We start from the raw sequence: 24,208 nt of genomic DNA, 5'->3' as shown, positions 1-24,208 counted from the left end.
CTCCACAAATAGCAAAACTCCTTTACTACTTTAAGTGTCTCATTTCCTAATCTAATTCCCTCAGCATCACCCGATTTAATTCGACTACATTCCATTATCCCTGTTTTACTTTTATTGATGTTCATCTTATATCTGCCTTTCAAGACACTGTCCATTCCCTTCAGCTGCTCTTCCAGATGCTGTGCTGTCTCTGACAGAATTACAATGTCATCTGTGAACTTCAAAGTTTTTATTTCTTCTCCATGGATTTTAATTCCTACTTTTGTTTCCTTTACTGCTTGCTAAATATACAGATTGAATAACATCAGGAATAGGCTACAACCCTGTCTCACTCCCTTCCCAACCACTGCTTCCCTTTCATGCCCCTCGACTCTTATAACTGCCATCTGGTTTCTGTACAAATTGTAAATAGCTTTTGCTCCCTGTATTTTAGCACTGTCACCTTCAGATTTGAAAGAGAGTATTCCAGTCAACATCGTCAAAAGCTTCTCTAAGTCTACAAATGCTAGAAACATAGGTTTACCTTTTCTTAATCTATTTTCTAAGATAAGTCGTAGGGTCAGTATTGCCTCAAGTGTTCCAACAGTTCTACAGAATCCAAACTGATCTTCCCCGAGGTCAGCTTCTATGAGTTTTTCCATTCGTCTGTAAAGAATTCGTGTTAGAATTTTGCGGCCGTGACTTATTAAACTGATTTTCGGTAATTTTCACATCTGTCAACACCTGCTTTCTTTGGGATTAGAATTATTATATTCTTCTTGAAGTCTGAGGGTATTTCGCCTGTCTCATACATCTTGCTCACCAGATGGAAGAGTTTGTCAGGGCTGGTTCTCCCATGGCTATCAGTAGTTCTAATGGAATGTTGTCTACTCCCGGGGCCTTGTTTCGACTTAGGTCTTTCAGTGCTCTGTCAAACTCTTCACGCAGTATCATATCTCCCATTTCATCTTCATCTACATCCTGTTCCATTTCCATAATATTGTCCTCAAGTACATCGCCCTTGTATAGACCCCTATATACTCCTTACACCTTTCCGCTTTTCCTTCTCTGCTTAGAACTGGATTTCCATCTGAGTTATTGATATTCATACAAGTGGTTCTCTTTTCTGCAAACGTCTCTTTAATTTTCCTGTAGGCAGTATCTATCTTACCCCTAGTGATATAAGCCCCTACATCCTTACATTTGTCCTCTAGCCTTCCCTGATTAGCTATTTTGCACTTCCTGTCGATCTCATTTTTGAGACGTTTGTATTCCTTTTTGCCTGCTTCATTTACTGCACTTTCTCTTTTCATCAATTAAATTCAATATCTCTTCTGTTACCCAATGATTTCTACTAGCCCTCATCTTTTTACCTACTTGATCCTCTGCTGCCCTCACTATTTCATCTCTCAAAGCTACCCAATCTTCTTCTACTGTATTTCTTCCCCCCCCCCCCCCCCTTCCTGTCAATCATTCCCTATTGCTCTCCCTGAAACTCTCTGCAACCTCTGGTTCTGTCAGTTTATCCAGGTCCCATCTCCTTAAATTCCCACCTTTTTGCAGTTACTTCAGTTTTAATGTACAGTTCATAACCAACAGATTGTGGTCAGAGTCCACATCTGCTCCTGGAAATGGCTTACAATTTAAAACCTCGTTCCTAAATCTCTGTCGTGCCATTATATAATCTATCTGAAACATGTCAGTATCTCCAGGCTTCTTCCATGTACACAACCTTCTTTTATGATTCTTGAACCAAGTGTTAGCTATTATTAGGTTATGCTCTGTGCAAAATTCTACCAGGCGGCTTCCTCTTTCATTCCTTACCCCCATTTCATATTCACCTACTACATTTCCTTCTCTTCCTTTTCCTACTATCGAATTCCAGTCACCCATGACTTAAATTTTCGTCTCCCTTCACTATCTGAATAATTTCTTTTATCTCATCATACATTTCATTAATCTCTTCATCATCTGCGGGGCTAGTTGGCATATAAACCTGTACTACTGTGGTAGGCTTGGGCTTCATATCTATTTTGGCCACAGTAATGCGTTCACTATGCTGTTTGTAGTAGCTTATCCACATTCCTATTTTCCTATTCATTATTAAACCTACTCCTGCATTACCACTATTTGATTTTGTATTTATAACCCTGTATTCACATGACCAGAAGTCTTGTTCCTCCTGCCACCAAACTTCACTAATTCCCACTATATCTGATTTTAACCTATCCATTTCCCTTTTTAAATTTGCTAACATAAATTTACTAAATTTGTTGACTGGAATACTCTCTTTCAAATTCTGAAGGTGGCAGGGGTAAAATACAGGAAGCGAAAGGCTATTTACAATTTGTACAGAAACCAGATGGCAGTTATAAGAGCCAAGAGACATGAAAGGGAAGCAGTGGTTGGGAAGGGAGTGAGACAAGGTTGTAGCCTCTCTCCGATGTTGTTCAATCTGTATATTGAGCAAGCAGTAAAGGAAACAAAAGAAAAATTCGGAGTAGGTATTAAAATCCATGGAGAAGAAATAAAAACTTTGAGGTTCGCCGATGAGATTGTAATTCTGTCAGAGACAGCAAAGGACTTGGAAGAGCAGTTGAACGGAATGGACAGTGTCTTGAAAGGAAGATATAAGACGACCATCAACAAAAGCAAAACGAGGATAATGGAATGTAGTCGAATTAAGTCGGGTGATGCTAAGGGAATTAGATTAGGAAATGACACAGTTAAAGTAGTAAATCAGTTTTGCTATTTGGGGAGCAAAATAACTCATGATGGTCAAAGTAGAGACGATGTAAAACGTAGACTGGCAATGGCAAGGAAAGCGTTTCTGAAGAAGAGAAATTTGTTAACATCGTGTACAGATTTAAGTGACAGGAAGTCACTTCTGAACATATTTGTATGGAGTGTAGCCATGTATGGAAGTGAAACATGGACAATAAATAGTTTAGACAAGAAGAGAATAGAAGCTTTCAAAATGTGGTGCTACAGAAGAATGCTGAAGATTAGATGGGTAGATCACATAACTAATGAGGAGGTATTGAATAGAATTGGGGAGAAGAGAAATTTGTGGCACAACTTGACTAGAAGAAGGGATCAGTTGGTAGGACATATTCTGAGGCATCAAGGGATCACCAATTTAGCATTGGAGGGCAGTGTGGAGGGTAAAAATCATAGAAGGAGACCAAGAGATGAATACACTAAGCAGATTCAGAAGGACGTAGGTTGCAGTAGGTACTGGGAGATGAAGAAGCTTACACAGGATAGAGTAGCATGGAGAGCTGCATCAAACCAGTCTCTGGACTGAAGACCACAACAACAACAACCTACCTGCCCGATTAAGGGATCTGACATTCCATGCTCCAATCTGTAGAATGCCAGTTTTCTTTCTCCTGATAACAACATGCTCCTGAGTAGTCCCTGCCCAGAGATCCGAATGGGGGACTATTTTACCCAAGAGGATGCCATTATCATTTAACCATACAGTAAAGCTGCATGCCCTCGGGAAAAATTATGGCTGTAGTGTCCCCTTGCTTTCAGCTGTTCGCAGTACCAGCACAGCAAAGGCAGTTTTGGTTAGTATTACAAGGCCAGATCAGTCAATCATCCAGACTGTTGCCCCTGCAACTACTGAAAAGGCTGCTGCCCCTCTTCAGGAACCACACATTTGACTGGCCTCTGAATAGATACCCCTCTGTTGTGGTTGCACCTACAGTATGGCTATCTGTATCGCTGAGGCACACAAGCTCAGTGCCATCTCTTATTAATTTATTTGGTATATATCTCTCAAATGCCACTGATACTACTACTTTGAATTTAAACCACATCTGGTCTATCATATTGGAATGAGTGGAGACTGTCTCTTAGGAAGGTTTCACGCGAATTTTTCCCTGCCTTTTTAAATAGATGTATTTCGCATTTATTTTTAGTGGGTTTGGATGTTCCAGCATTCAGTCCAGCTACAACAACCTTGTGATCACTAATCCTTGTATCTGTTATGATGCCCCTTATTTGGTTAGGAATATTTATTGCCAATATGTCAAATATGTTTTCATAACCATTTACACTCTGAGTATGCTCCTGAACTAGTTGATCAAAATAATTTTCTTAGAAGGTGTTCAGTATGATTTTGGGTGGCATCTTATGCCTACCACCGACTTTAAATATGTATTTTTTGTCAACATATCAAGTGCAGATTGAAGTCACTGCCAACTATAATTGAATGAATGGAGCACCTATTTGAAACGATACTAAAGTTTTCTTTGTACTGTTCAACAACTGTATCATCTGAGTCAGGGGGTCAATAAAAGGAACTAATTATTGATTTATTCCAGTTGTCAGGTATAACCTCTCCCCATACTGACTCACAGAAACAATCTATTTCAATTTCACTACAAGGTAAAATGTTTCTCACAGCAATAACAGTTCACCACCAACTGTATTTAATCTATCCTTTCCGAACACAGTTAGGTCCATTGTAAAAATTTTGGCTGAGCTTATTTGTAGCTTTAACCAGTTTCCGTACCTACAATGATTTGAGATTTGGTGCTTTCTATTAGCACTTGGAGCTCTGATTCTTTCCCAACACAGCTACGGCAATTTACAACTACAATATTGATTGTTCAATGAGATTTAGGGATTGCAGCTGGCTGCAATCCCAAAACCTCATCGAACATTCAGTACGCTGGGAAAGCTTCAAGAATCACACAATATTGATTGTTCCAAAGTCTACCCTCTTCCTGTGTTCATTCTGCACCCTTTAAAACTGAAGCCCTTTGTGCACATTCCCAAGACTGTCTAACCTAAAAAACCACCTACTCCCCTCCACACATCCCCCGCTACCTGTATAGCCACTTCCTGTACGTAGTTGACACTTGTTCTATTTAGTGAGGGCTGGAAACCAACCACCCTATGGCGCAAGTCGAGGAATCTGCAACCTACACGGTTGCAGAACCATCTGAACCTCTGAATCAGATCCTCCACTCGACTCTGTACCAAAGGACCACAGTCTGTTCTGTCGATGATACTACTGACGGTGAGTTCCGCCTTCATCTTGCAAGCAACACTGGCAGCCTTTACTACTTCAGCTAGCCAGACAAAACCAGAGAGAACCTCTTCTGATCCAAAGTGATACACAATGTTAGTACCAACATGAGCCATCACCTGCAGTTGACTGCACCCTGCACCTTTCATGACATCTGGAACCACCCATTCCACATCAAGAGTGGCTCCTCCCGGCATGCACACAGAGTGCACATCAGATTTCTTCCCCTCCTTCACTGCCATATCCCTAAGGCGGCCCATTACACACCTAACATTGGAGCTCCCAACTACCAGTAAACTATAATGAAAATAAAGCAACACCTAACCTGGCCAACCCTGAAAGGGGATGTTTGGAAGCTAGTGAATCAGTTCCAAGACTGTAACAAAGCACACCCCAATCTGAACACATGTAGAGGACAGCTTGCTTCAACATGGAAGGAAAATCCAATGGACAACATTTCTGTAACTTATCTTGGTTCCTTACCGCACACTATGCAAGAGAACAGCAATTTATCTGTAGTAGCTGATGCCATCCCTAGGTTTGCGTGGCTGCGGCCGGCACACTGGAGACCACTGGAACCCCGATTGAACATCCAACTCGGATATTTGCTGTGTTTGGTCCTTTCAGAGTACTAGTGAGTGATAACACACTGGCCTGCCTCAAAGGCATTCAATAAGTTCTTTCTCTGATGTGGGATATCCCATGTGAGAACAACTCTCCACTATCCTTAGCCCTTTTTTGCCACGCAGGTGAACTGTAATTTAAAGTTGGCTCTTACCAACTTTCTTTCACAGTCACACGCCAAATGGCATCACTCAATACAGTGGTTAAATTTTGTGTTCACCACAGTTGCGCGTGAGGCCCACAAGACAGCTCCTGCTAGCTTGATTTACACCTTCACTGTGAATCTGCCCCTCGCCAACTTACGTGGAATCAATGATTTACCACTGGAGAACAGTGATACTCATGAGAAACTGGGAGGCTGCTAAGAAAAACATTCAGTTGGCATGCAGAAGGGAGGCCACTAGCTATAATCAGAGGACGCATCCTATCTCACTACAGGTGGGCAGTGTGGTATATTTAAAGAACTTCTGGGTGTGAAGTAAAGGGGCCCTGAAGATCACCTCAAAAATGCTACCTAGATTACTGGGGCCCCATAACGATGTTAAATCCATTTCCTTGGTCATTCCAAATAGGTATCTCTCTCATCCAATTACAGTTGGCAGTGACTTCGAACTGCACTTGATATGTTGACAAAAAAACATATTTAAAGTCGGTGGTAGGCGTAAGATGTTACCTGATATCATACTGAACATCTTCAGCATCCATCTTCCCCAAAACTTATTAGGGCTCACATATATCAACTTAAAGCTGCCATGGATAACCACGATAGCAGGGTAATGTCTTGCAGTTAACCCACTCCACCCCCTCCCACCACCCCACCTGTTCAAGCTTATGGGGGCAGGGGGAAATTTGTGACATGTGGATATCTTTTCTTTTTGCATTCTATCAATTGGTGCCTCAGGTTGCACCAAGGCTGGTTGTGGCAGTGGAACGAGTGGTGGATCAGCCACCAGAGGGAAGGTTGCACATTGTGATGCAGGATTTAAGGGCAGCCGTGTTGGTCAGCAGCTCAGTCAGTTCAGGGAAGGCAGTGACCTGCGAGCAAGGATGTCATCTTCGGAGCTGGTAGTAGGTTTGGGCAGCAGCTAAATTTCAGACGCTAGCCTATTCTGTTCTGATGTGCTAGTCATTGCAGTTTGAACAGCATGTTGGTCGAACCTTTACTTGTGCTTTGATTATGAATATCTGAAGGAAGCCCTTGTCGGCTGTGGTGGCAGGTTTGCTACATGTCAGTCAATTCCAATTACTGTTTGTTGGGCTGACTGTGCATTACAGTCTGCTGGGTCCTGAACAACAGATATATGGCAAAAGCACCCATTTGCTGGCAGACTTGTTTATTTGGGGGCTACTATTGGTTTCTTCATTATCAGAAATGACAGTGAGTTGTGGTGTTAAATGACCTTGCAATCTCTGTGGTCACTGTGTAACACCAATATCGATTAGAAATAGGTTTATACTATGTAACAATGTGTCTGTGATTATGAAGTATTTGTTCTTTGTTAATTAATGTCATTGATTTGTGTCAAGAAATTTAAAGTTTGTATTGCATGTATGAAAAAAGATAAATGACGTTTAAAATAATGAAATTTAATCAAATATGTACGTTCATAAAGAAAAATTTGTATATTGGAAGCTGTTTCATGCTTAGGGAATTTGTACTGTGAAATGTAAAAGCTGTTAGGAAGTGTAGTAACACGGTTCACGTTTTCCATCGCACTTCACATACCGTAGACTGGGAACTGTCTCCTAGGCATGCCCAATGTTAACTGACGGGGCACGGCCCATGGTGCCTCTGCTGTCGTTGTTGTTCCGCCGGCAGAGGTCACGGCAGAATTCTCGCGTGCCCTCTGGTGGACGGGACTCTACTTGCGGCAACTACCGTCCGTGACGCGCTATGCCGATGTGCGCCTCCCGCGATCTTTCTGGTGGCTACTGCAGGAAGCCCCTCTGCAACGGAAGTGGCTTGGTGCAAGGTGAAAGGTGGTTTTGGTGGTCAATCTGGGTGGCTCCTTTGAGAGAACAGCAGGCAGGCAAGGGCCAGCCGTTGCACGGTAAACATTGAGGGTGCCAAGGGAGGCATTTGGAAGCCATTTTGCATGGAAATTTGGCTGTTGCATGGTGCTCTTGGCAATAAGGAATGGCTCTAATACGATATAAATCCGTCACCAAGAAGAAATTATAAAGAGCATTCAATATCAAGAGCCGTGAATACAGTTAGCCACCATGTCGCTTGCCACCACTATTTCGCCACTGCTCCACCAACTTCAGGCACGCAGATATGTATTATAGCATGGGCCAGATAATTTGTGTGTTTCCAATAATAATCCAAGTGCTATAAACCTTTGTTTTGAACCCTAACATTATCCCAATCATGAACCGATGCAGGATCCCCTCCTAAGTGTGCAGAAAACTGAGTATCCTGTTTCTAACAAAATAGTGATTAGTTTCTGTGAATTAAGTGTGCAAAAATTCTGTGCCAGTGTGTGTATATATTACTATCTAAAATACCTACTTCACAGGCGATGAAAAGGACACACAAATTTTAATTTAACCTTGATTGCTATCGTTTTCCTGTCATATTAGAAAGATATTTGAAATATTATCACTACTAAAGAAACCTGATGCATTTCCATAAATGAGAATGTAAACAGTGTAACTGAAGTATTATTTAATTATATTTGCGGTATTTGTATGTTAGTTAAGTCAGAAATCTTTTCATGCCCAACTTTAGTTCAGTGTTCCCAAAGTAACATCTCAGTGCTGTGAAAATAGTAATTGCAACTGTTAATGTTATGAGTGGAGTACTATTTGGCTTTCTGTAATTACTGGCTTATGCATTGATGGTAGCTACTGCAACCCATAACTTACGTTGTCCTGTATTCGTGTGTATCCAGTGTGCTACTAAAAGGGAGTTGGAATGAAGGTCACTACGACAACTAATATTCAATTTCCTGAAACATAATGTTTCAAATTAATATGCCTAATTTGGCTGGTGACCGTTTATTGTTTCATTCGTATGAACTTTTCTACTTTCATTATCCCCAAAGTAAAACCTGGTTTAGTTTTTCTATTAATTGCATTATATATCTAAATTACTGTCTGATAATTTTATCTGTTAGACACACACAAGCTCAAAGCATAAAAATCCTCCCAGAGGGTAACACTAGTTTGTGATAGTGTTATAACTGTCCTGGTTACTCAAAAATTAGTCAGAAACACAGTAGCATAAGTGAACTAGTTATACCAGGTTGGCTGCTAAGTGATTTCCAACTGATAGTTTGTTATTTGTCTTACGGTATCAGTGGAGCCACTAGACGAAGACGGGTCATGTTTAAGTGTATGTTCTGTTCAGATGGCAAAGCTGTATGCAATTTAAGTCGCTCCTGTGATGTGGTAGTTATCCTTTATTTACTGTGCCTTGCTGTAACTTGTGTCAACAAGCAGTCCGTGAATGTCAAAGTGGTCTGTTCTGTGTATGTACAGGTTGTAAAAAATTTTGATTGTTTTTCTGTTCTTCATGTGTTTCAGAAAGCAGCCCCTTGTAATTCTTTCTGTTGATTTTGGGTGCTCTTGGACCCAGAACTGTAGCCAGCATACTATATGTTGTAACAATAAATATGGTGGGCAGTTGTTTACTTCATTGGATCATTTTATTAAATTTGCCAATAGTTGCTTTCTGTATTTTGCATTTTACTAAATTCTACCACCAGTTGCTTTCAATAAGTTGTCACAGTAAATCTCCCCTAACTCACTGTAGTGAATCATTTTATTATATTCTTTTACCAAATGCTTTCCTTAGGTTGTAACAGTAAATCTGGTGTGCAACTGCTATTTAACTCCATGGATCATTTTATTAATCCTGGCAGCAGTTGCTCTTCTTGAATTGTAGTGGTAGTCTTGATGGCAGCTGCTGTCTTAATACTAATTTTATTTAAATTCTGTGAACAGCTGCTTTTATTAAACTGTAATAGTAAATGTTGTTGGCAGTGTCACTTAGTATTAATGTCATTAAATTGCTGTGTTGCAGGTTGTTTTTTTGTGTTAAGTCATATTAAGGAATGCTACAGATATGAGCTGTTCGTATTTGGAATATTTTACACTTGTGAAGTTTTCTGCTTGTTTAAATAAAGTGGTTTCTTTCAATTTGAATCAACTACTTCTGGTGCAGCACCTTACCACTTAACACCAGCTCCCTACTGCTTTCACCACCCTTTTCATAGTATTGTTGATATTCCAATCTATTCCAACCTGGATTTTTCACGGTTTGATTTTGCCTAACAGCTTTCCTTCCATCCCGCAACCCAGCAATGATTTCCTTTGTTCCTATTCTCTGAAGCATTACTCTACACAGTGTCCATTCTCTCTCTTCTTTCTTGCGTTTTTCCATTGCCTTCTAAACTGTACACATCCAAACCACACAATATCAATACTCTCGTCTGCACACAACACACAGCTATGTGATCTTTAAGACTGTTGGTGCAGCATCTCATGCCCCAATTTCTTCCCATGGTTAATTACAATTATTCCTATTCACCACATTTCCAACCCTCATCCTTGCATATTTTCGCATGTTATTTTCCACACTCCCTGAGCCACACAAATAAATGAACCTCGACTTAACCAACAGCCCCTCCCCCACTCTCTCTCTCCCCTTATCCCAACACACACACACACACACACACACACACACACACACACACACACACACACACACACACACACTTCAACTGTTCTGTCCTTTTTCCCACATTTTTGTATATTTGTTATGTACTTATGTATGTCTGTGCATGTTTTTACATATCTATGTGTATTTTACCATACCTGTATGTACTTTTACATCTAGCTCCTGTCACAACCACCTAATGCTTTCATTTGCCCATTTCCCACGTGCCATCCCTGCCACTATGGACTCCTACTCCATCTTCCTGCAGTAGTTCATAAAAGTATCCCCTTCCCTGTCTAAAACCCAGTCCCACATCTTGTTTCTTAAATGCTGTCTACACCATGGGACCCCCTCTGACCCACCTAACCATAAAAATTCCTTTCTGTGGATCCCGCCCCTCTGTTCTCAATGACTTTTACTTTTTCTGACTGCACCAGTTCCTGACCTCACAAACATAGTACCACAAAAACCATCTTTATGACACAGGCATCCCAGAACCACCTCTGCTCCCTCAGCACGATACTGTTACTGTTCAATCCCTGCATAACATCTCTGAAATTGAATCCCTTAAACTCTAGCATTTGGAAGAACATTCCTGACACTACCTCCATAAGTTATCCAACCTGCTGACATCCTACAACCACCTTACGGTACCACTATCCAATCCTACCCACAGTCTTCCGGTCAGCTCCTCCTAGCACCCAGACCCTGCATAACTTACCTTTTCAACTTGCCACATTCCTCCAATACTCCCTACCAACACTCCACTAAACCCAGAGCCAAAACAATCCCAGAACACTGTTGTTAACCTTTCCAGCAAAATCCACAGCTGCACAGAAGATTCAGTCCTATCCAAAGGCTTCACCTTCAACCCCTCACCCAAATTTAATCATTTTGGCCTTGTCAAAGACCTACCCTCCTCCTCCTCCTCCCGACCCCTGCAATTGGAAACACTTCTTTGCCACCAAAGCCTCCAACCAACACCAATCTAATTGCAACAGTGAACCCTGCCCCTACCAGTTCACACCACCATCCATTCGTGACCCTCATCCCCCTCCTCCTTCAACCTCCCACCTACCCCCTGGTCACTGTACAGGAATTCCTTACCTCACCATCCTTTTCCAGGCCCCTTCTTAAGGACACCAATCTTTCAGCAGAACAAAGGATAGACATACACAGCCTAACAAGAGATCTTGACCTAATTATCACATCTTCAGACAAAGGTTCCCCCACTGCCATTATGAAATGCAGTGACTGCCTGGCAGAAGACCTCTGCAAACTGTCTGATCTCTCTAACTATGTACTTGTCAGGGTGATCCCATCCCAGAAGTCCAACATAACCTCCAATCCCAGCTTGAAAGCTTAGGCTCATCGGAGAATCTACCCCCTGAATCCATTTCCCTCCTCACCCCAATGACACTCCGCACACCCACCTTCTACATGCTCCCCAAAACCCACAAATTCAATGATCATTGGCGCCCCCATTGTAGCTGGTTATTGTGCTCCAACTGAAACAATTTTGGCCCTCATCGACCAACAATTCCAACCAATTTCCCATAATCTAAGCTCCCATGTCAATGGTACCAACCCATTTCCTTACCGCCTATCCACTATTCCCATTCCTTTACCTTCTGGATTCCTACTCATCACTGTTGAAGCCATTCCCCTACATACCAGCATCCCTCATGCCTATCGTCTCATAGCCACTACCTCTTCCCAATGCCCTTCAGACTCCAAACTCACTACCTTATTCCTCATACACCTTACTAATTTTATCCTAACACACACCTACTATTGCTTTGAAGGAGAAGTATACAAACTAATCTACACCACAGCCATAGACACCTACATGGCATACTCCTATGCTAATCACCTTTTCTCTGATGGCTTCATCAACACTTTTGTGCACATTAAAAGCCACCAACAGTACCTGCATTTTCACAGCAGCCAAACACTCTATACCAAAAAATCTATCCCTTACTGCCCGTCCACCAGGAGACAGCATATCTTCAGTGACAAGAACTTCCCAGCCCCTTCACACGCAGGCACTATGTCCCAGAACTAGTCTGCAAACTGATATCTAATGCCGTATCCCCAAACATCCCTAATACTCATTCCAGTCCCAAAGAGTGTCCCCCTCCTGATCCAATACCACTCTGTACAACCAAATAGCTGCCCACCAGGATGAATGGCCACCAACAGTGTGTGGCCACGACAAAGTTGTCCACCCTGTAGCAAAATGTGCAGCTGAATGGAACGAGCTTGATTTCAGTGTTTGCTTTGCAACCTGGGCCACCTGAATCCTCCCCTCTGCCTCCAGCTCTACTCTCAACCTAACGTGACCTATTGTTGTCACACTCCCCACCGAACAGTTTCCGTCCCCTCGGTCCTATCACCTCCTCCCAACTTATGTTCCCTTACCCTAATTGTGTGCCGCTCTTTGCCAATGCATCCACCAGTCTTTTCCTCTCCTCTGCTCCTCTCCTTTTCCACTCCCTCCCCTCTGTCCGCTCCGTAGCCTCCCAATGCTGCACTCGGCAGCCTTGTCCTCTCACCATCAGTCAGCCAGCATCAGCCAGCCGAGACAGAAGCAGCAACATGAAAGTAACCAATTTTGTCATTCTTACGAGTTCCTAACCAAGAGTGAATTGTATAATTTCATCTGTGTGCTTTGATAGTTTAGTTTCTTGAATTTCTATGAATTAATTTAATATCTAATGGACAGAATTCTTGTGTTTTCATTTGCGTCTGAAAGAAAACTGATTTTGTGATATATTACAAGCTCCCTAATCAAGGGCAAATTATTTTGTCTCACCTGAGTGCTTCGGTAGATCAGTTCCTGAATCTCTGCATATTAATCTAGTTTACAAGACATAGTTCTTCCATTTTCATAAGGGTGTGCAGTAAAGTTCCGCACTATGTGTCAATAGTCCATTTGTCGTAGTAGTTTAGTTTTCTCCCACCTTAGTATGGATAGGGGCTGTGAGTGTTGTGCACGGATGTGAGCAGAGTTGGTGACACTTCGTTCTCAGCTCCAGGCTGTGCTGGCTTCTGTTACACAGCTTGAAGCTGCAATGGATGGGCATCAAAGTTGTGGGCTGGCCATGGGGATCCAATGGACATCCAGCAGATCTGAGTCCTCCAATCAGTCCTCACCGGTGGCCAGTTCAGTTACTGCTCAAACCCCTCACCAGTGGTCAAGTGGGGGGGGGGGGGGGGGGGTCGCCTCAGGGCATGGCAGGTGGCAAAAGACTTCCCAGGAGGCCGTATGTAAGGCCTCCCTGGTTAGTCTGACAAACAGGTTCCAGGTGCAGTCTGTGGCCGACACTGTTGCTCAGCCAGATGCAGTCGCCTGTCCTGTTTCAGAGAAAACCTCTCAGCCTGTAACATCGAGGCAATGACAGAGGGTGGCACTATTGGTAGTTGGGAGGTCCAACGTTATGAACATTATGGGGCCCCTTGGGGACATGGCTGCCAAGAAGGGGAGAAAGCCAATGAGCACTCCGTGTGCATACCAGGTGGTGTCATTCCAGATGTGGAACTGATTCTTCTGGATGCCATGAAGAGCACAGGGTGCAGCCAGCTGCAGGTGGTGGCTCATGTAAGTATCAATGATGTATGTTGCTTTGGATCAGACGAGATTATCTCTGGTTTCGAAAGGCTAACAGAAGAGGTAAAGCCTGCCAGTCTTGCTTGCAAGATGAAAGTAGAGCTCACCCTTTGCAGCATAGGCGACAGGACCAACTGCGGATCTCTGGTACGCAGCCAAGTGGAGGGTCTGAATCAAAGACTCAGACACTTCTGTGCCTTTGTAGGCTCAAATTCTTCAATTTGTGCCATAGGGTGGTTGGGTTTTGGGTTCCAACGAATAGGTCAGGAGTCCACTATACACAGAAGGTGGCTACATGGGTAGCAGGGGCTGTGTGGCATGGACAGGGCGGTTTTTTAGGTTAGAGGGTCTCGGGAAAACACAATAAGAACTTCAGTCTCAAAGGGTGTAGGCCAAACACAGGAAGAACGTAGATACAGGAACCACTGGTTTAACAGTTGTAAACTGTCGTAGCTGTGTTGGAAAGTACCGGAGTGTTAAGCACTAATAGGAAGCACTAATGCTCAAATCGTTATAGGCACTGAAAGCTGGCTAAAGCTGGAGATAAGTTCAGACAAAATCATTGCTAAGAACCTGTGTTCTGAAAGAATAGGCTAAACACAGTTGGCAGTGGTGTGTTTGTTGCTGTTAGAAGTAGTTTCTCTTGTCATGAAACTGAAGTAGATAGTTATTGTGAGTCATTCTTGACAACCGGAATAAAATAATAATTGCATCCTTTTACTGACCTCCCAATTCAGATGATACAATTGCTCAAAGGATCAAATAAAACTAGAGTTTAATTTCAGATATGTACCCGACTCGTACAGTTATAGTTGGTGGTAACTAATTTACCCTCAATATGTTGGTGAAAATACATGTTTGAATCTGAAGGTACACGCTGAACATCATCCGAAATTGTGCTAAATCCATTCTCTGAAAATTGTTTCGAGCATTTAGTTCATGAGCCCTTGTGAATAGTTAACAGTTGTGAAAACACACTTGACCTTTTAGCAAGAAATAATCCTGAGGTAATAACAAGCATAAAAATGGATACAGGGATTATTGAACACAGGGTTGTCATAGTAAGATTGAATATTTTAACCCCCAAATACATCAAAAATAGATGAGAAATATAGCTATTCAAAAAAGCAGATAAAAATTCATGACATCTTCCTGAGAGATAATCTTCACTGCTTCCAAATTAACAATGTAAGTGTAGACCAGATGATGTTTGAATTCAGAGAAATAGTATCAGCAGCAATTGAGAGATTTGTACCAAATAGATTAAGAAATGATGGAGCTGACCCTCCTTCGTACACAAAACGGGTTAGAACACTGTTCCAGAAACAACGAAAAAAATATGACAAATTTAAACAGACATAAAATCTCCAAGACTGGTGATGTTTTACAGCAGCTCAAAATTTAGCACAGACTTCAATGCGAGATGCTTATAATAGTTTCCACAACAAAACTTTGTCTCGAAACCTGACAGGAAATCCAGAGAGATTGTGGTTGTATATGAAGTATGCTAACGCTGAGACACAATCAATGCCTTCTCTGCACAATAGCAATGGAAATGGAAACGATCGACGACAGTGCTGCCAAAGCAGTTATTACACATAGCCTTCTGAAATTCCTTCACCAGAATTCGAATAAAAAATAGCTGCAAACATGAGTAACGTAGAAATAGATATCCTCGGAGTAATGAAGCAACTTACATCACTTAACAAAAACAAGTCTTGCAGTCCACACTGTACACCAGTTAGGTTCCTGTCAGAGTATGCTGATACAATAACTCCAAACTTAACAATCATATATAACCGTTCGCTCGCTGAAAGATCCATACTCAAAGACTGGAAAGTTGCACAGGTCACCAACATGCAAGAAAGGTGGTACGAGTAATCCACTAAATTACAGGCCCATATCATTTACATCGATATGCAACAGGATTTTAGAGCATATATTGTATTCGAACATTTTGCACTACCTCCAGGTGAATGGTCGATTGACACAGAGTCAACATGGATTTAGGCAACATCGTTCTTGTGAAACAACTAGTCTTACTCAAACAAAGTGTTGAGTGATACTGACACTGAATTTCAAATGGGTTAGGTATTTCTAGATTTCCGGAAGACTTTTGACGTTGTACCAAACAAGTGGCTTGCAGTGAAATTGCGTGCTTATGGAATACTGTCTCAGTTATGTGACTGCATTCGTGATTTCCTGTCAGAGGGGTCACAGTTCATAGAACCTGATGGACAGTTATTGAGTAAAACTGAACTGATTTCTGGTGTTCCCCAAGGTAGTGTAACAGGCCCTTTGCTGTTCCTTATCTACATAAACAATATAGGAGACAATCTGAGCAGCCATCTCACATTGCTTGCAGATGATGCTGTTGTTTGTCGTCTACCAAACTCATCGAAGATCAAAACAAATTGCAAAATGATTTAGAAAAGATATCCGTATGGTGAAAAAACTGGCGATTGATCCTAAATAACGATAAGTGTGAGGTCATCCACATGAGTGCTAAAAGGAATCCATTAAACTTCAGTTACATGATAAATCAGTCAAATATAAAGGCCAAAAATTCAAATTAATACCTAGGAAATACAATTATGAACAACTTAAAGTGGAAGGAACACACAACAAAAGATTTGGGGAAGGCTAATCAAAGACTGTATTTTATTGGCAGGGCACTTAGAAAATGTAACAGATCTACTAAAGAGGCTGCCTACACTACGCTTATCTGTTCTCTTTTAGAATACTGGTGCAGGGATCCTTACCAGACAGGACAGCCTGAGTACATCAACAAAGTTCAAAGAAGGGCAGCATGTTTTATATTATTGCTAATAGGGGAGAGAGAGTCACTGACATGACACAGGATTTGGGGTGGACATCATTAAAACAAAGGCGTATTTTGTTGTGGCAGACTCTTTTCGCGAAACTTCAGTCACCAACTTTCTCCTGTGAATGTAAAATATTTTACTGATGTTGACATATGTAGGGAGAAATGATCATCATAATAAAATAAGGGAAATCAGAACTCATACAGAAATATATAGGTCCCGAGTTCGAGTCTCGGTCGGGCACACAGTTTTAATCTGCCAGGAAGTTTCATATCAGCGCACACTCCGCTGCAGAGTGAAAATCTCATTCTGGAAACATCCCCCAGGCTGTGGCTAAGCCATGTCTCCGCAATATCCTTTCTTTCAGGAGTGCTAGTTCTGCAAGGTTCACAGGAGAGCTTCTGTAAAGTTTGGAAGGTAGGAGATGAGGTACTGGCAGAAGTAAAGCTGTGAGTACCGGGCGTGAGTCGTGCTTCGGTAGCTCAGTTGGTAGAGCACTTGCCCGCGAAAGGCAAGGTCCCGAGTTCGAGTCTTGGTCGGGCACACAGTTTTAATCTGCCAGGAAGTTTAATATATAGGTGTTCGTTTTTTCCACGTGCTGTACGAGATTGGAAAAATAAGAGGATTATTTGAAGGTGGTTTGATGAACACTCTGCCAGGCACTTAAATATGATTTGCAGAGTATCGATGTAGATGTAGATCTAGTCCCTGTGCTCCCTTCTCTCTCCCCACACATACCAGGCTATTGGTCCCCCTTCCCACTTTTGATTGCTGCTTCTGTTCAATGCAGTTGCATTCTGGCCAGAACGTCACAGAAAGCAGTCGTGTGTGTGAGGTGTGCTTGCCTGTGTGTATGTGTCTGTATTTCCTTTTTGAAAAAGGCTTTGGCATAAAGCTCAATGTGTAATAATCTTTTTGCTGTGCCCATCTGCCACTCAACGAGACATCTTTATGGGTGAACAGCAATCTATCCTTTTCATAACATTGTTCATATTCCACCAAGCTACACATCTTCATTCAAGCTCAATTTCATTACAAAACACACCCAAATGTAGTATGTGCACTGTCCACAAAAATAAAGCAAATACTACACTAAAGAACACTACACTGTCAGCCGATTAAAAAAACTGTATCTTCATCTCAGTTCTGTTGTTGCAGGATATATAACTGATGAAAATTTGATAATTTTTATTTTGTCAGTCTCAGTTGCATGAGTATACAATTTATTGCTACAGTGGTTAACGGTTTTGGGCTGACTCACCATCATCAAGCTACACACCTTGTTATTAACTGTAGCTAGTTACACAACATAGTGCTAAAAGGCACGAACTTGGTGTTACAAAGTCAAGCTGTGAGAAACATATACTCTCACTGATTTGACAGCCTATGCGTCTACTGAATGACACAATGAAACTACTCATAAGAATAAAGTTTCATTGTGTTGTTTAGGTGAAACAACAGACAGTTAGGTTGTCATATCAATGAGCGTATTCGTTGTTCACATTTTGACTTTCTTGTATTGAGAGGTTGTGCCTTTTGGCGCCATGCTGTATAATTAGTAAACAGTTAATAACAAGATGTGTGTTTGAGTATGGGCATGTCAGCCTCAAACTAGTAACCACTGCAGCAATAAAATGTATATTCACATGCAACTGAGATGAACAAAATAAACATTTATGAAATTTTCATAAATATTATACACTTGCAGACCTACCATTCAGGAGCAACTTGCCTTGAATCAGGAAGGAGAGGGTGTACATGAAGCCCAGAAAATAAGTTCCTACATTTTTCCCAGCTGAAGATACACTATACCCCAGGTGAAAACACAATATACCCTGGGTGAAAGCATATTTTTTCTGTGTCAAGTGGCAATATACTCTTCCTTGGACTGTAGAACATCAATCCTTTGAATGGTAGCTTCTGAATGCTGAAATAGAGCTTGCACTTTCGTCAGCGAATCACAGCTCGCATCATGTGATCTTGCCAGCTATTCAGAGCACAGGACATGTGATGTAGTCAGCCAATAGCAAAATCACTGTTAAGTAGTGTAAACACACAAATGGTTTAAAGTAATATACATTCAGTATAGATACAGGAAAAGCTAAGCTATTACTTATAATATTGGGCATCAAAAATGTTTTGCTGTTTTGTTTTCAGAAAGTGTGGTTAGGTAGAATCCTAAGAGCACAGCTTAAACTTCAGCAGTTGAATATTTCTGACAAGCATCACTGTAAATTTCACTGCTGTGCACCAAATAATGCTGAATAAATGTTTTGTCGAGCACTTTGCCTTTTCCATAGAAAAGCTGCTTGTGTGTGAAATTGCTCAAGAACTCACCTCTCACTTTTTAAGGCTAATTATACTTTTTGCCATCATTACTGCATAATTTGTAATCTATGAAAGAACCAAAACAGACACCAAAAACTAACCTTGAAGCTTGGTCCTTTTACTACATGTTACTCTTTAAGGTGCATGAAACACAAATGTGCCAGGCAAATTTTAAATAATGGTATAAATGACAGTCTGCTGGGTCCAAAATTTTTCTAAATAGCTGGTCCTCAAAGTGTTATGTTTTGAATGAGAGTCAAAAGCTCCATGATTAAAGAAATTCATTGCACATTCTCACACATAACATAATTTATCTTGCGTAAATAGAGATTTACTTTGAGAGTAACGCTTCTCAAATCACTATTCACTATACTTTCCTGCGTCCTGTTAGAAATGTAAACAGTAATGACATCATACTCATCGGAAGAAATTTGTTGTTACAAAGTATTGCACAGTCTTCACCCTAAAGCCTCGGACACATTTTGCTGTCTGCAGATGCTTGTGTGTGCACTGTTTTTTGTTGTTGTAAATGTGCATTTTCATTGGAACTAAAGTTTTGGTGTTATTCTCTCATTTACGTATTATTGCCAAGTTATTTTTCCGCAGTAGCGGGCTAAAAATAATTCTTTGTTCAACAAAAGTTTAATTGAAAACTGAAACAGTGGAAAGCTCCCGGAATTCTAAAAAATTCCCGGGTTTTTCCCAGATTACCCAGTTGTCCCGAGGCATACACAGTATTACCATGTCATGAAACCATGCAGTCTGTAACAGAAATATGGAACATACATTAATTTCAACTATCCTACAGGCTTAGCAGCAATACCTTCTCAGATGCTGTGGCAAGACGTGTGCCCTGGAGATTGAGAGCAATACAACTGAGAGGTGCTTCATGGGCTGCTATGTCCAGTGGAGCTCTCTCAGTGTTCGCCAAATCAACTAACTGGACCTGTCCTGAATGCCGACCAGGAAAGGCAAGTAGAGAGTTATTGCTATTGGGACAAAGCACACAGAGACCTGTAAGAAAGAAGTCTAGATATAAAACCTACAGAATTCACAGGAAATAATGAGAACAAAAAAAATTACAGATTACAAACATGGCTGCAAATGATGATCCAATAAAGAATATGATCAGGAGTTCTGTCTACAGATATTCTTTTTCTGGGCACTAAAGCGGAAATTGAAATGAGAAAATATGCCATGATAGGGCAATGACTTTTTTTTTTACTGTGGAGGATACAGAAAAAATTAACATGAAATAAGACAGTACCTACCACATCTTCAGGATTCAAAATATTAGTTTTATTATATGTGTATGCCACACTTGCCAGAACAGTGTAGGTTACTAGACAGAACTGATAAATACAGTGAAAACACTGCCAGCAGTTACTTACATAACATGAACTATAACAAATTCCACAGTATTTTGTGTATATTCAGTTGTTGGCTTTTTGTGTATTTCATATAAAATGTAAACACCTACGATAACCCATATCTCAAATTATTACCTTTTTTATGGTGAGTTGAAATGTAGGTACACAAAACAGTGTATATGCCAGGATGGTATCAGGAGGTCAGGTGGACATCTGGGTAGTTTTTCCTACATTTAAAATGAGAAATGCCAGGATTCACGGAAAAATGGGTTTTATTCCCAAGAACTACCATTAAGGGGTGCAACATTCTTGAAAACTGGCTATGGCCATGGAGTAAACTGCACATGGTATGGAAAGAGCATTTCACCCTCAATAGGATGGACATGTCTGGAGGGTAAGGAAGCTGGCAGGCAAGGGAGCAACCTGCAGTTGTGGCTGTTACCTCACTGACCCTCTTGCATATCTCATGTGATGGCACCCAGTTCTCTCACTGGCAGGTTTGTGGCAGAAAGTTGATGTGTCTCACTCAGCAATAATGTAGTGGCATCCATAACTCAGCATAATAGCATGGGAGCTGGCCACAAGTACTGCAGAGTAGTTTACATAACTGTTCACGCCACTGCCTGAGCCTAAGTTAAAATGATGGAAGCAGAATACACTACAATTTTTTACTTTTGCTGCACATTACCATGTACAACAGAAAACATTGGAAAGATGTCAGGGGGGACAATATAGGTATTCAGTGCCTACAGATATAGAACAGCAATAAGAAATAAAAATACAGAAATTGCAGAGATTCATAAGAAAATCTTTCTAAATTTTATAATGCAACTGATAATGTGAAAACAGAATATACACATTTTATGATGATTAATTTAATTTAATTCAGTATCGGCTTTTATCACTCATGAGCAAAGCATAATCATAGTGAAACGTATCAACAGACTGTGTTAATGTGCGATCTAAGCAAGGAGTATTGAGAGCAGGTGTGGGATGAGACTGTGATTGGATGTGTGTACCATATCTAATTAAAGTTAAAGAGAGCTTAGACCACAGAGCGAGATTATAATGGCTTGGTGCATAAATTCATAGTGTTTTTACATAAGTTAGATAAACACAACAGGTACACATAACAGAGATTTTAGTCAACAATAATATATTATCCTTCACCATTTACAACAGTCTGCCAGTGGTGGGGTAACTTTTCAAAACTGCCACTGTAGAAATCATGTGGATTTGAGGTGAAGAGCTCATTGAGCCACTTTAAGAAAGGAAGTCCCTTGAAGGTCTTTTGATACAGAGTGGTAAAGGTGAAAATCTGAGGGCGCAAGATCAGGTGAGTAAGGTGGGTGTAGAATGACATCCCAACCAACTCCTGTATAGTGTTTTTTGTCAGTCTGGCAGAATGCAGATGGGTGTCGTCGTGTGCTAGCATCACTTCACACAGTCTCCCTGGTTGCTGTTTCTGGATTGCATCTGTAAGACATCTCAGTTGTTGACAATAAATGTCAACAGTGATGGTTACATCTTGGGGGGAGCAATTCATAGTAGATCACACAGCCACTGTTTCACAAGATGTGTAACATTATCTTCTGTGGATACGTGCATATCTTTGTAAGGGGAGTTGCTGCTTTGTTTGGGCTCAACCATTCCTTTCTTTTCCTTATGGTAGCATAAAGACACCATTTCTCCTCACCAGTAATGAAAAAGGACCCTGAAGGTCTTCCTGAATATGGAGAGCCCCTAATGTCAAATCAATCATACTTAAAATGAGAAAACCATTTTCTTGCCATGCTCTATCCCATGACATTATCCCCATATACGATGCATATGTTTCTGGCTGCCTCTGCTGCCCTCATCCTATACTGAACTTAAGCAGAAGACTGTGACATAGCAATAGCAAACTACAGATAAAAGATGACAATCGATAAATAAACCTGCAGCAAATGGAATACCAACATGCAAAATAAAAACGCCATGAACATATGTGCCAACTTAATGGTAACAAGTGTTCGAATTACTATTTCGAATATCACCAAAGCAAGCAGATGTTGATCAGGTATGTGTGTAACATTGCGAGTTTGAGACTTGAAATTTGTGGAGCAGTTGGAAGTTGTTCACCTTCACATTCACCATTTTGCTCAGTCTTCTAGAAACAAAAGAAAATACCCAAATATAAATCTATTGACTGTCTGCCACATAATGAGGCACATAGAAACTGTGAATGCTCACACACTACTGATAAGACCTTCAATTAATTGAAAGTGCCAGCCATAACTCCCACTACCTCCATCTTTTCAAAACCAGTTCTCCCACCATCTTCATCTCTTGTGTTTCCTATGGCATCGTATTTGAGAACCACTTCCCATACCTGACCAGACAGCCAGTTAACTCCTCCAGTGATCATTCCCCATCACTCAGTGGTTATATTGCATTCTCTCGGAGCTGTGCAGACCCTGAGAGAGCACCTGGAGGAGTCTGTACATTAATTTGCACAGATGTCAGTGAGTGGATTTGAAAGCAGCAGCAGCAGCGTGAGTGCAAACAACCTCAACAATCACCATTTGCTATGAAAATTTCACTCTTCAGCAGAGTGTGCGCTGCCTGTGGAAGGCAAACGTCCCAAGTTCGAGTCTCAGTCCAGCACATAGTTTTAATCTGCCAGCAAGTTTCTTACCATCTGCAATGTTTACATATCTTCAGGCAGGCCTCTTGCTTACCTTGAGTTGACCACCTTAATCCAACAACTCTCTCCTCACCCTACCCATTTTCTCCTACTTGAGAATTACAACGGAGACCACCCCCTTTGGGGGAGTACCACTGTCTCTGGTAGGGGCCTTCTACTTGACCAGCTTCTTACTGACCATGATCTCTTCTTACTGACCATGATCTGTCTCTCTTCAATGATGGTACTCCTGCTCACTTCAGTGTCACCCATGGCACCTTTTCAGCTATAGAACAAACAATCTCTTTCCTCAATGTTGTAGCTTCACTGCACTGGCCACTACATGATGATCTTTGTGACAGTGACCACTTCCGATTATTGTGTCACTTTCTTGCCATCAGAAGACGGACCGACTAGCATGATGAGTGCTTCGAAGAATCAATTGACAGTTGTATGCCACTGCTGCTACCTGTGTCCCTTCTATGTCAGACTGCATTGACGAGAATGTGCAAATCATCTCCAGCGTGATCATCTATGATACCGGAACTGCTATTCCTCCTTTCTACAGGTCCCCCCACCACCATCTGGTGCCATGGTGGACCAAAGACACTGCAATAGTTGTTCAGGATCACTAAAGAGCCCTGCAACAATTCAAGCGACATCCTTCTCAGACAAACCTTATCTCTTTTAATCGGCTTCACATTAAGGCTTGCTGTCTACTTAAACATAGTAAGAAAGAATGCTGGAAGAGACTTCTGCTACCTGAGAATGTGTGCCTCTTCATCGGAGGAGTGGGCCAAACTCTGTAGTCTTCCAAAACTCCACTGGGTCTAGTCCTGCAGGATCATCTTTGTATTGATGCAATGACTTTTCCTGACACTTTGCAACAGCATCAGCATCCTCTTCCTACCTATCTACTGTAATGCCCCAAGGACAGAAAACCCCAATTAACAAACTTTGTGGAAACTTAAAGTAGGGAAGTGAGTTATCTTGACAGTAACAGCAACTATTGATGATAAAATCTACACTGGTAATATTTTGATTAACACCTATATTATTAAATACTGAGAATAGCCTACAAAAAGGGGAGATAAAAGGAA

General features: G+C 41.3%; 1 protein-coding gene across 1 annotated transcript in view; it reads right to left on the bottom strand.

Moving 5' to 3' along the window:
* The window catches only part of LOC126458332 (WD repeat domain phosphoinositide-interacting protein 3), a 128,516-nt gene that overhangs the window by 78,219 nt on the left and 26,089 nt on the right, over positions 1 to 24,208 (bottom strand). The window contains exon 4 of the mRNA XM_050095292.1: positions 19,897 to 20,087. Within this exon, the coding sequence (XP_049951249.1) occupies positions 19,897 to 20,087 (191 nt within the window). The remainder of the gene's footprint in view (positions 1 to 19,896; positions 20,088 to 24,208) is intronic.

The sequence above is a fragment of the Schistocerca serialis genome, chromosome 2, assembly GCF_023864345.2.
Source record: "Schistocerca serialis cubense isolate TAMUIC-IGC-003099 chromosome 2, iqSchSeri2.2, whole genome shotgun sequence".
Taxonomy (NCBI): Eukaryota; Metazoa; Arthropoda; class Insecta; order Orthoptera; family Acrididae; genus Schistocerca; species Schistocerca serialis.
Note: the sequence above shows the minus strand (reverse complement) of the source record. Positions and strands in the feature narration are given on the sequence as shown.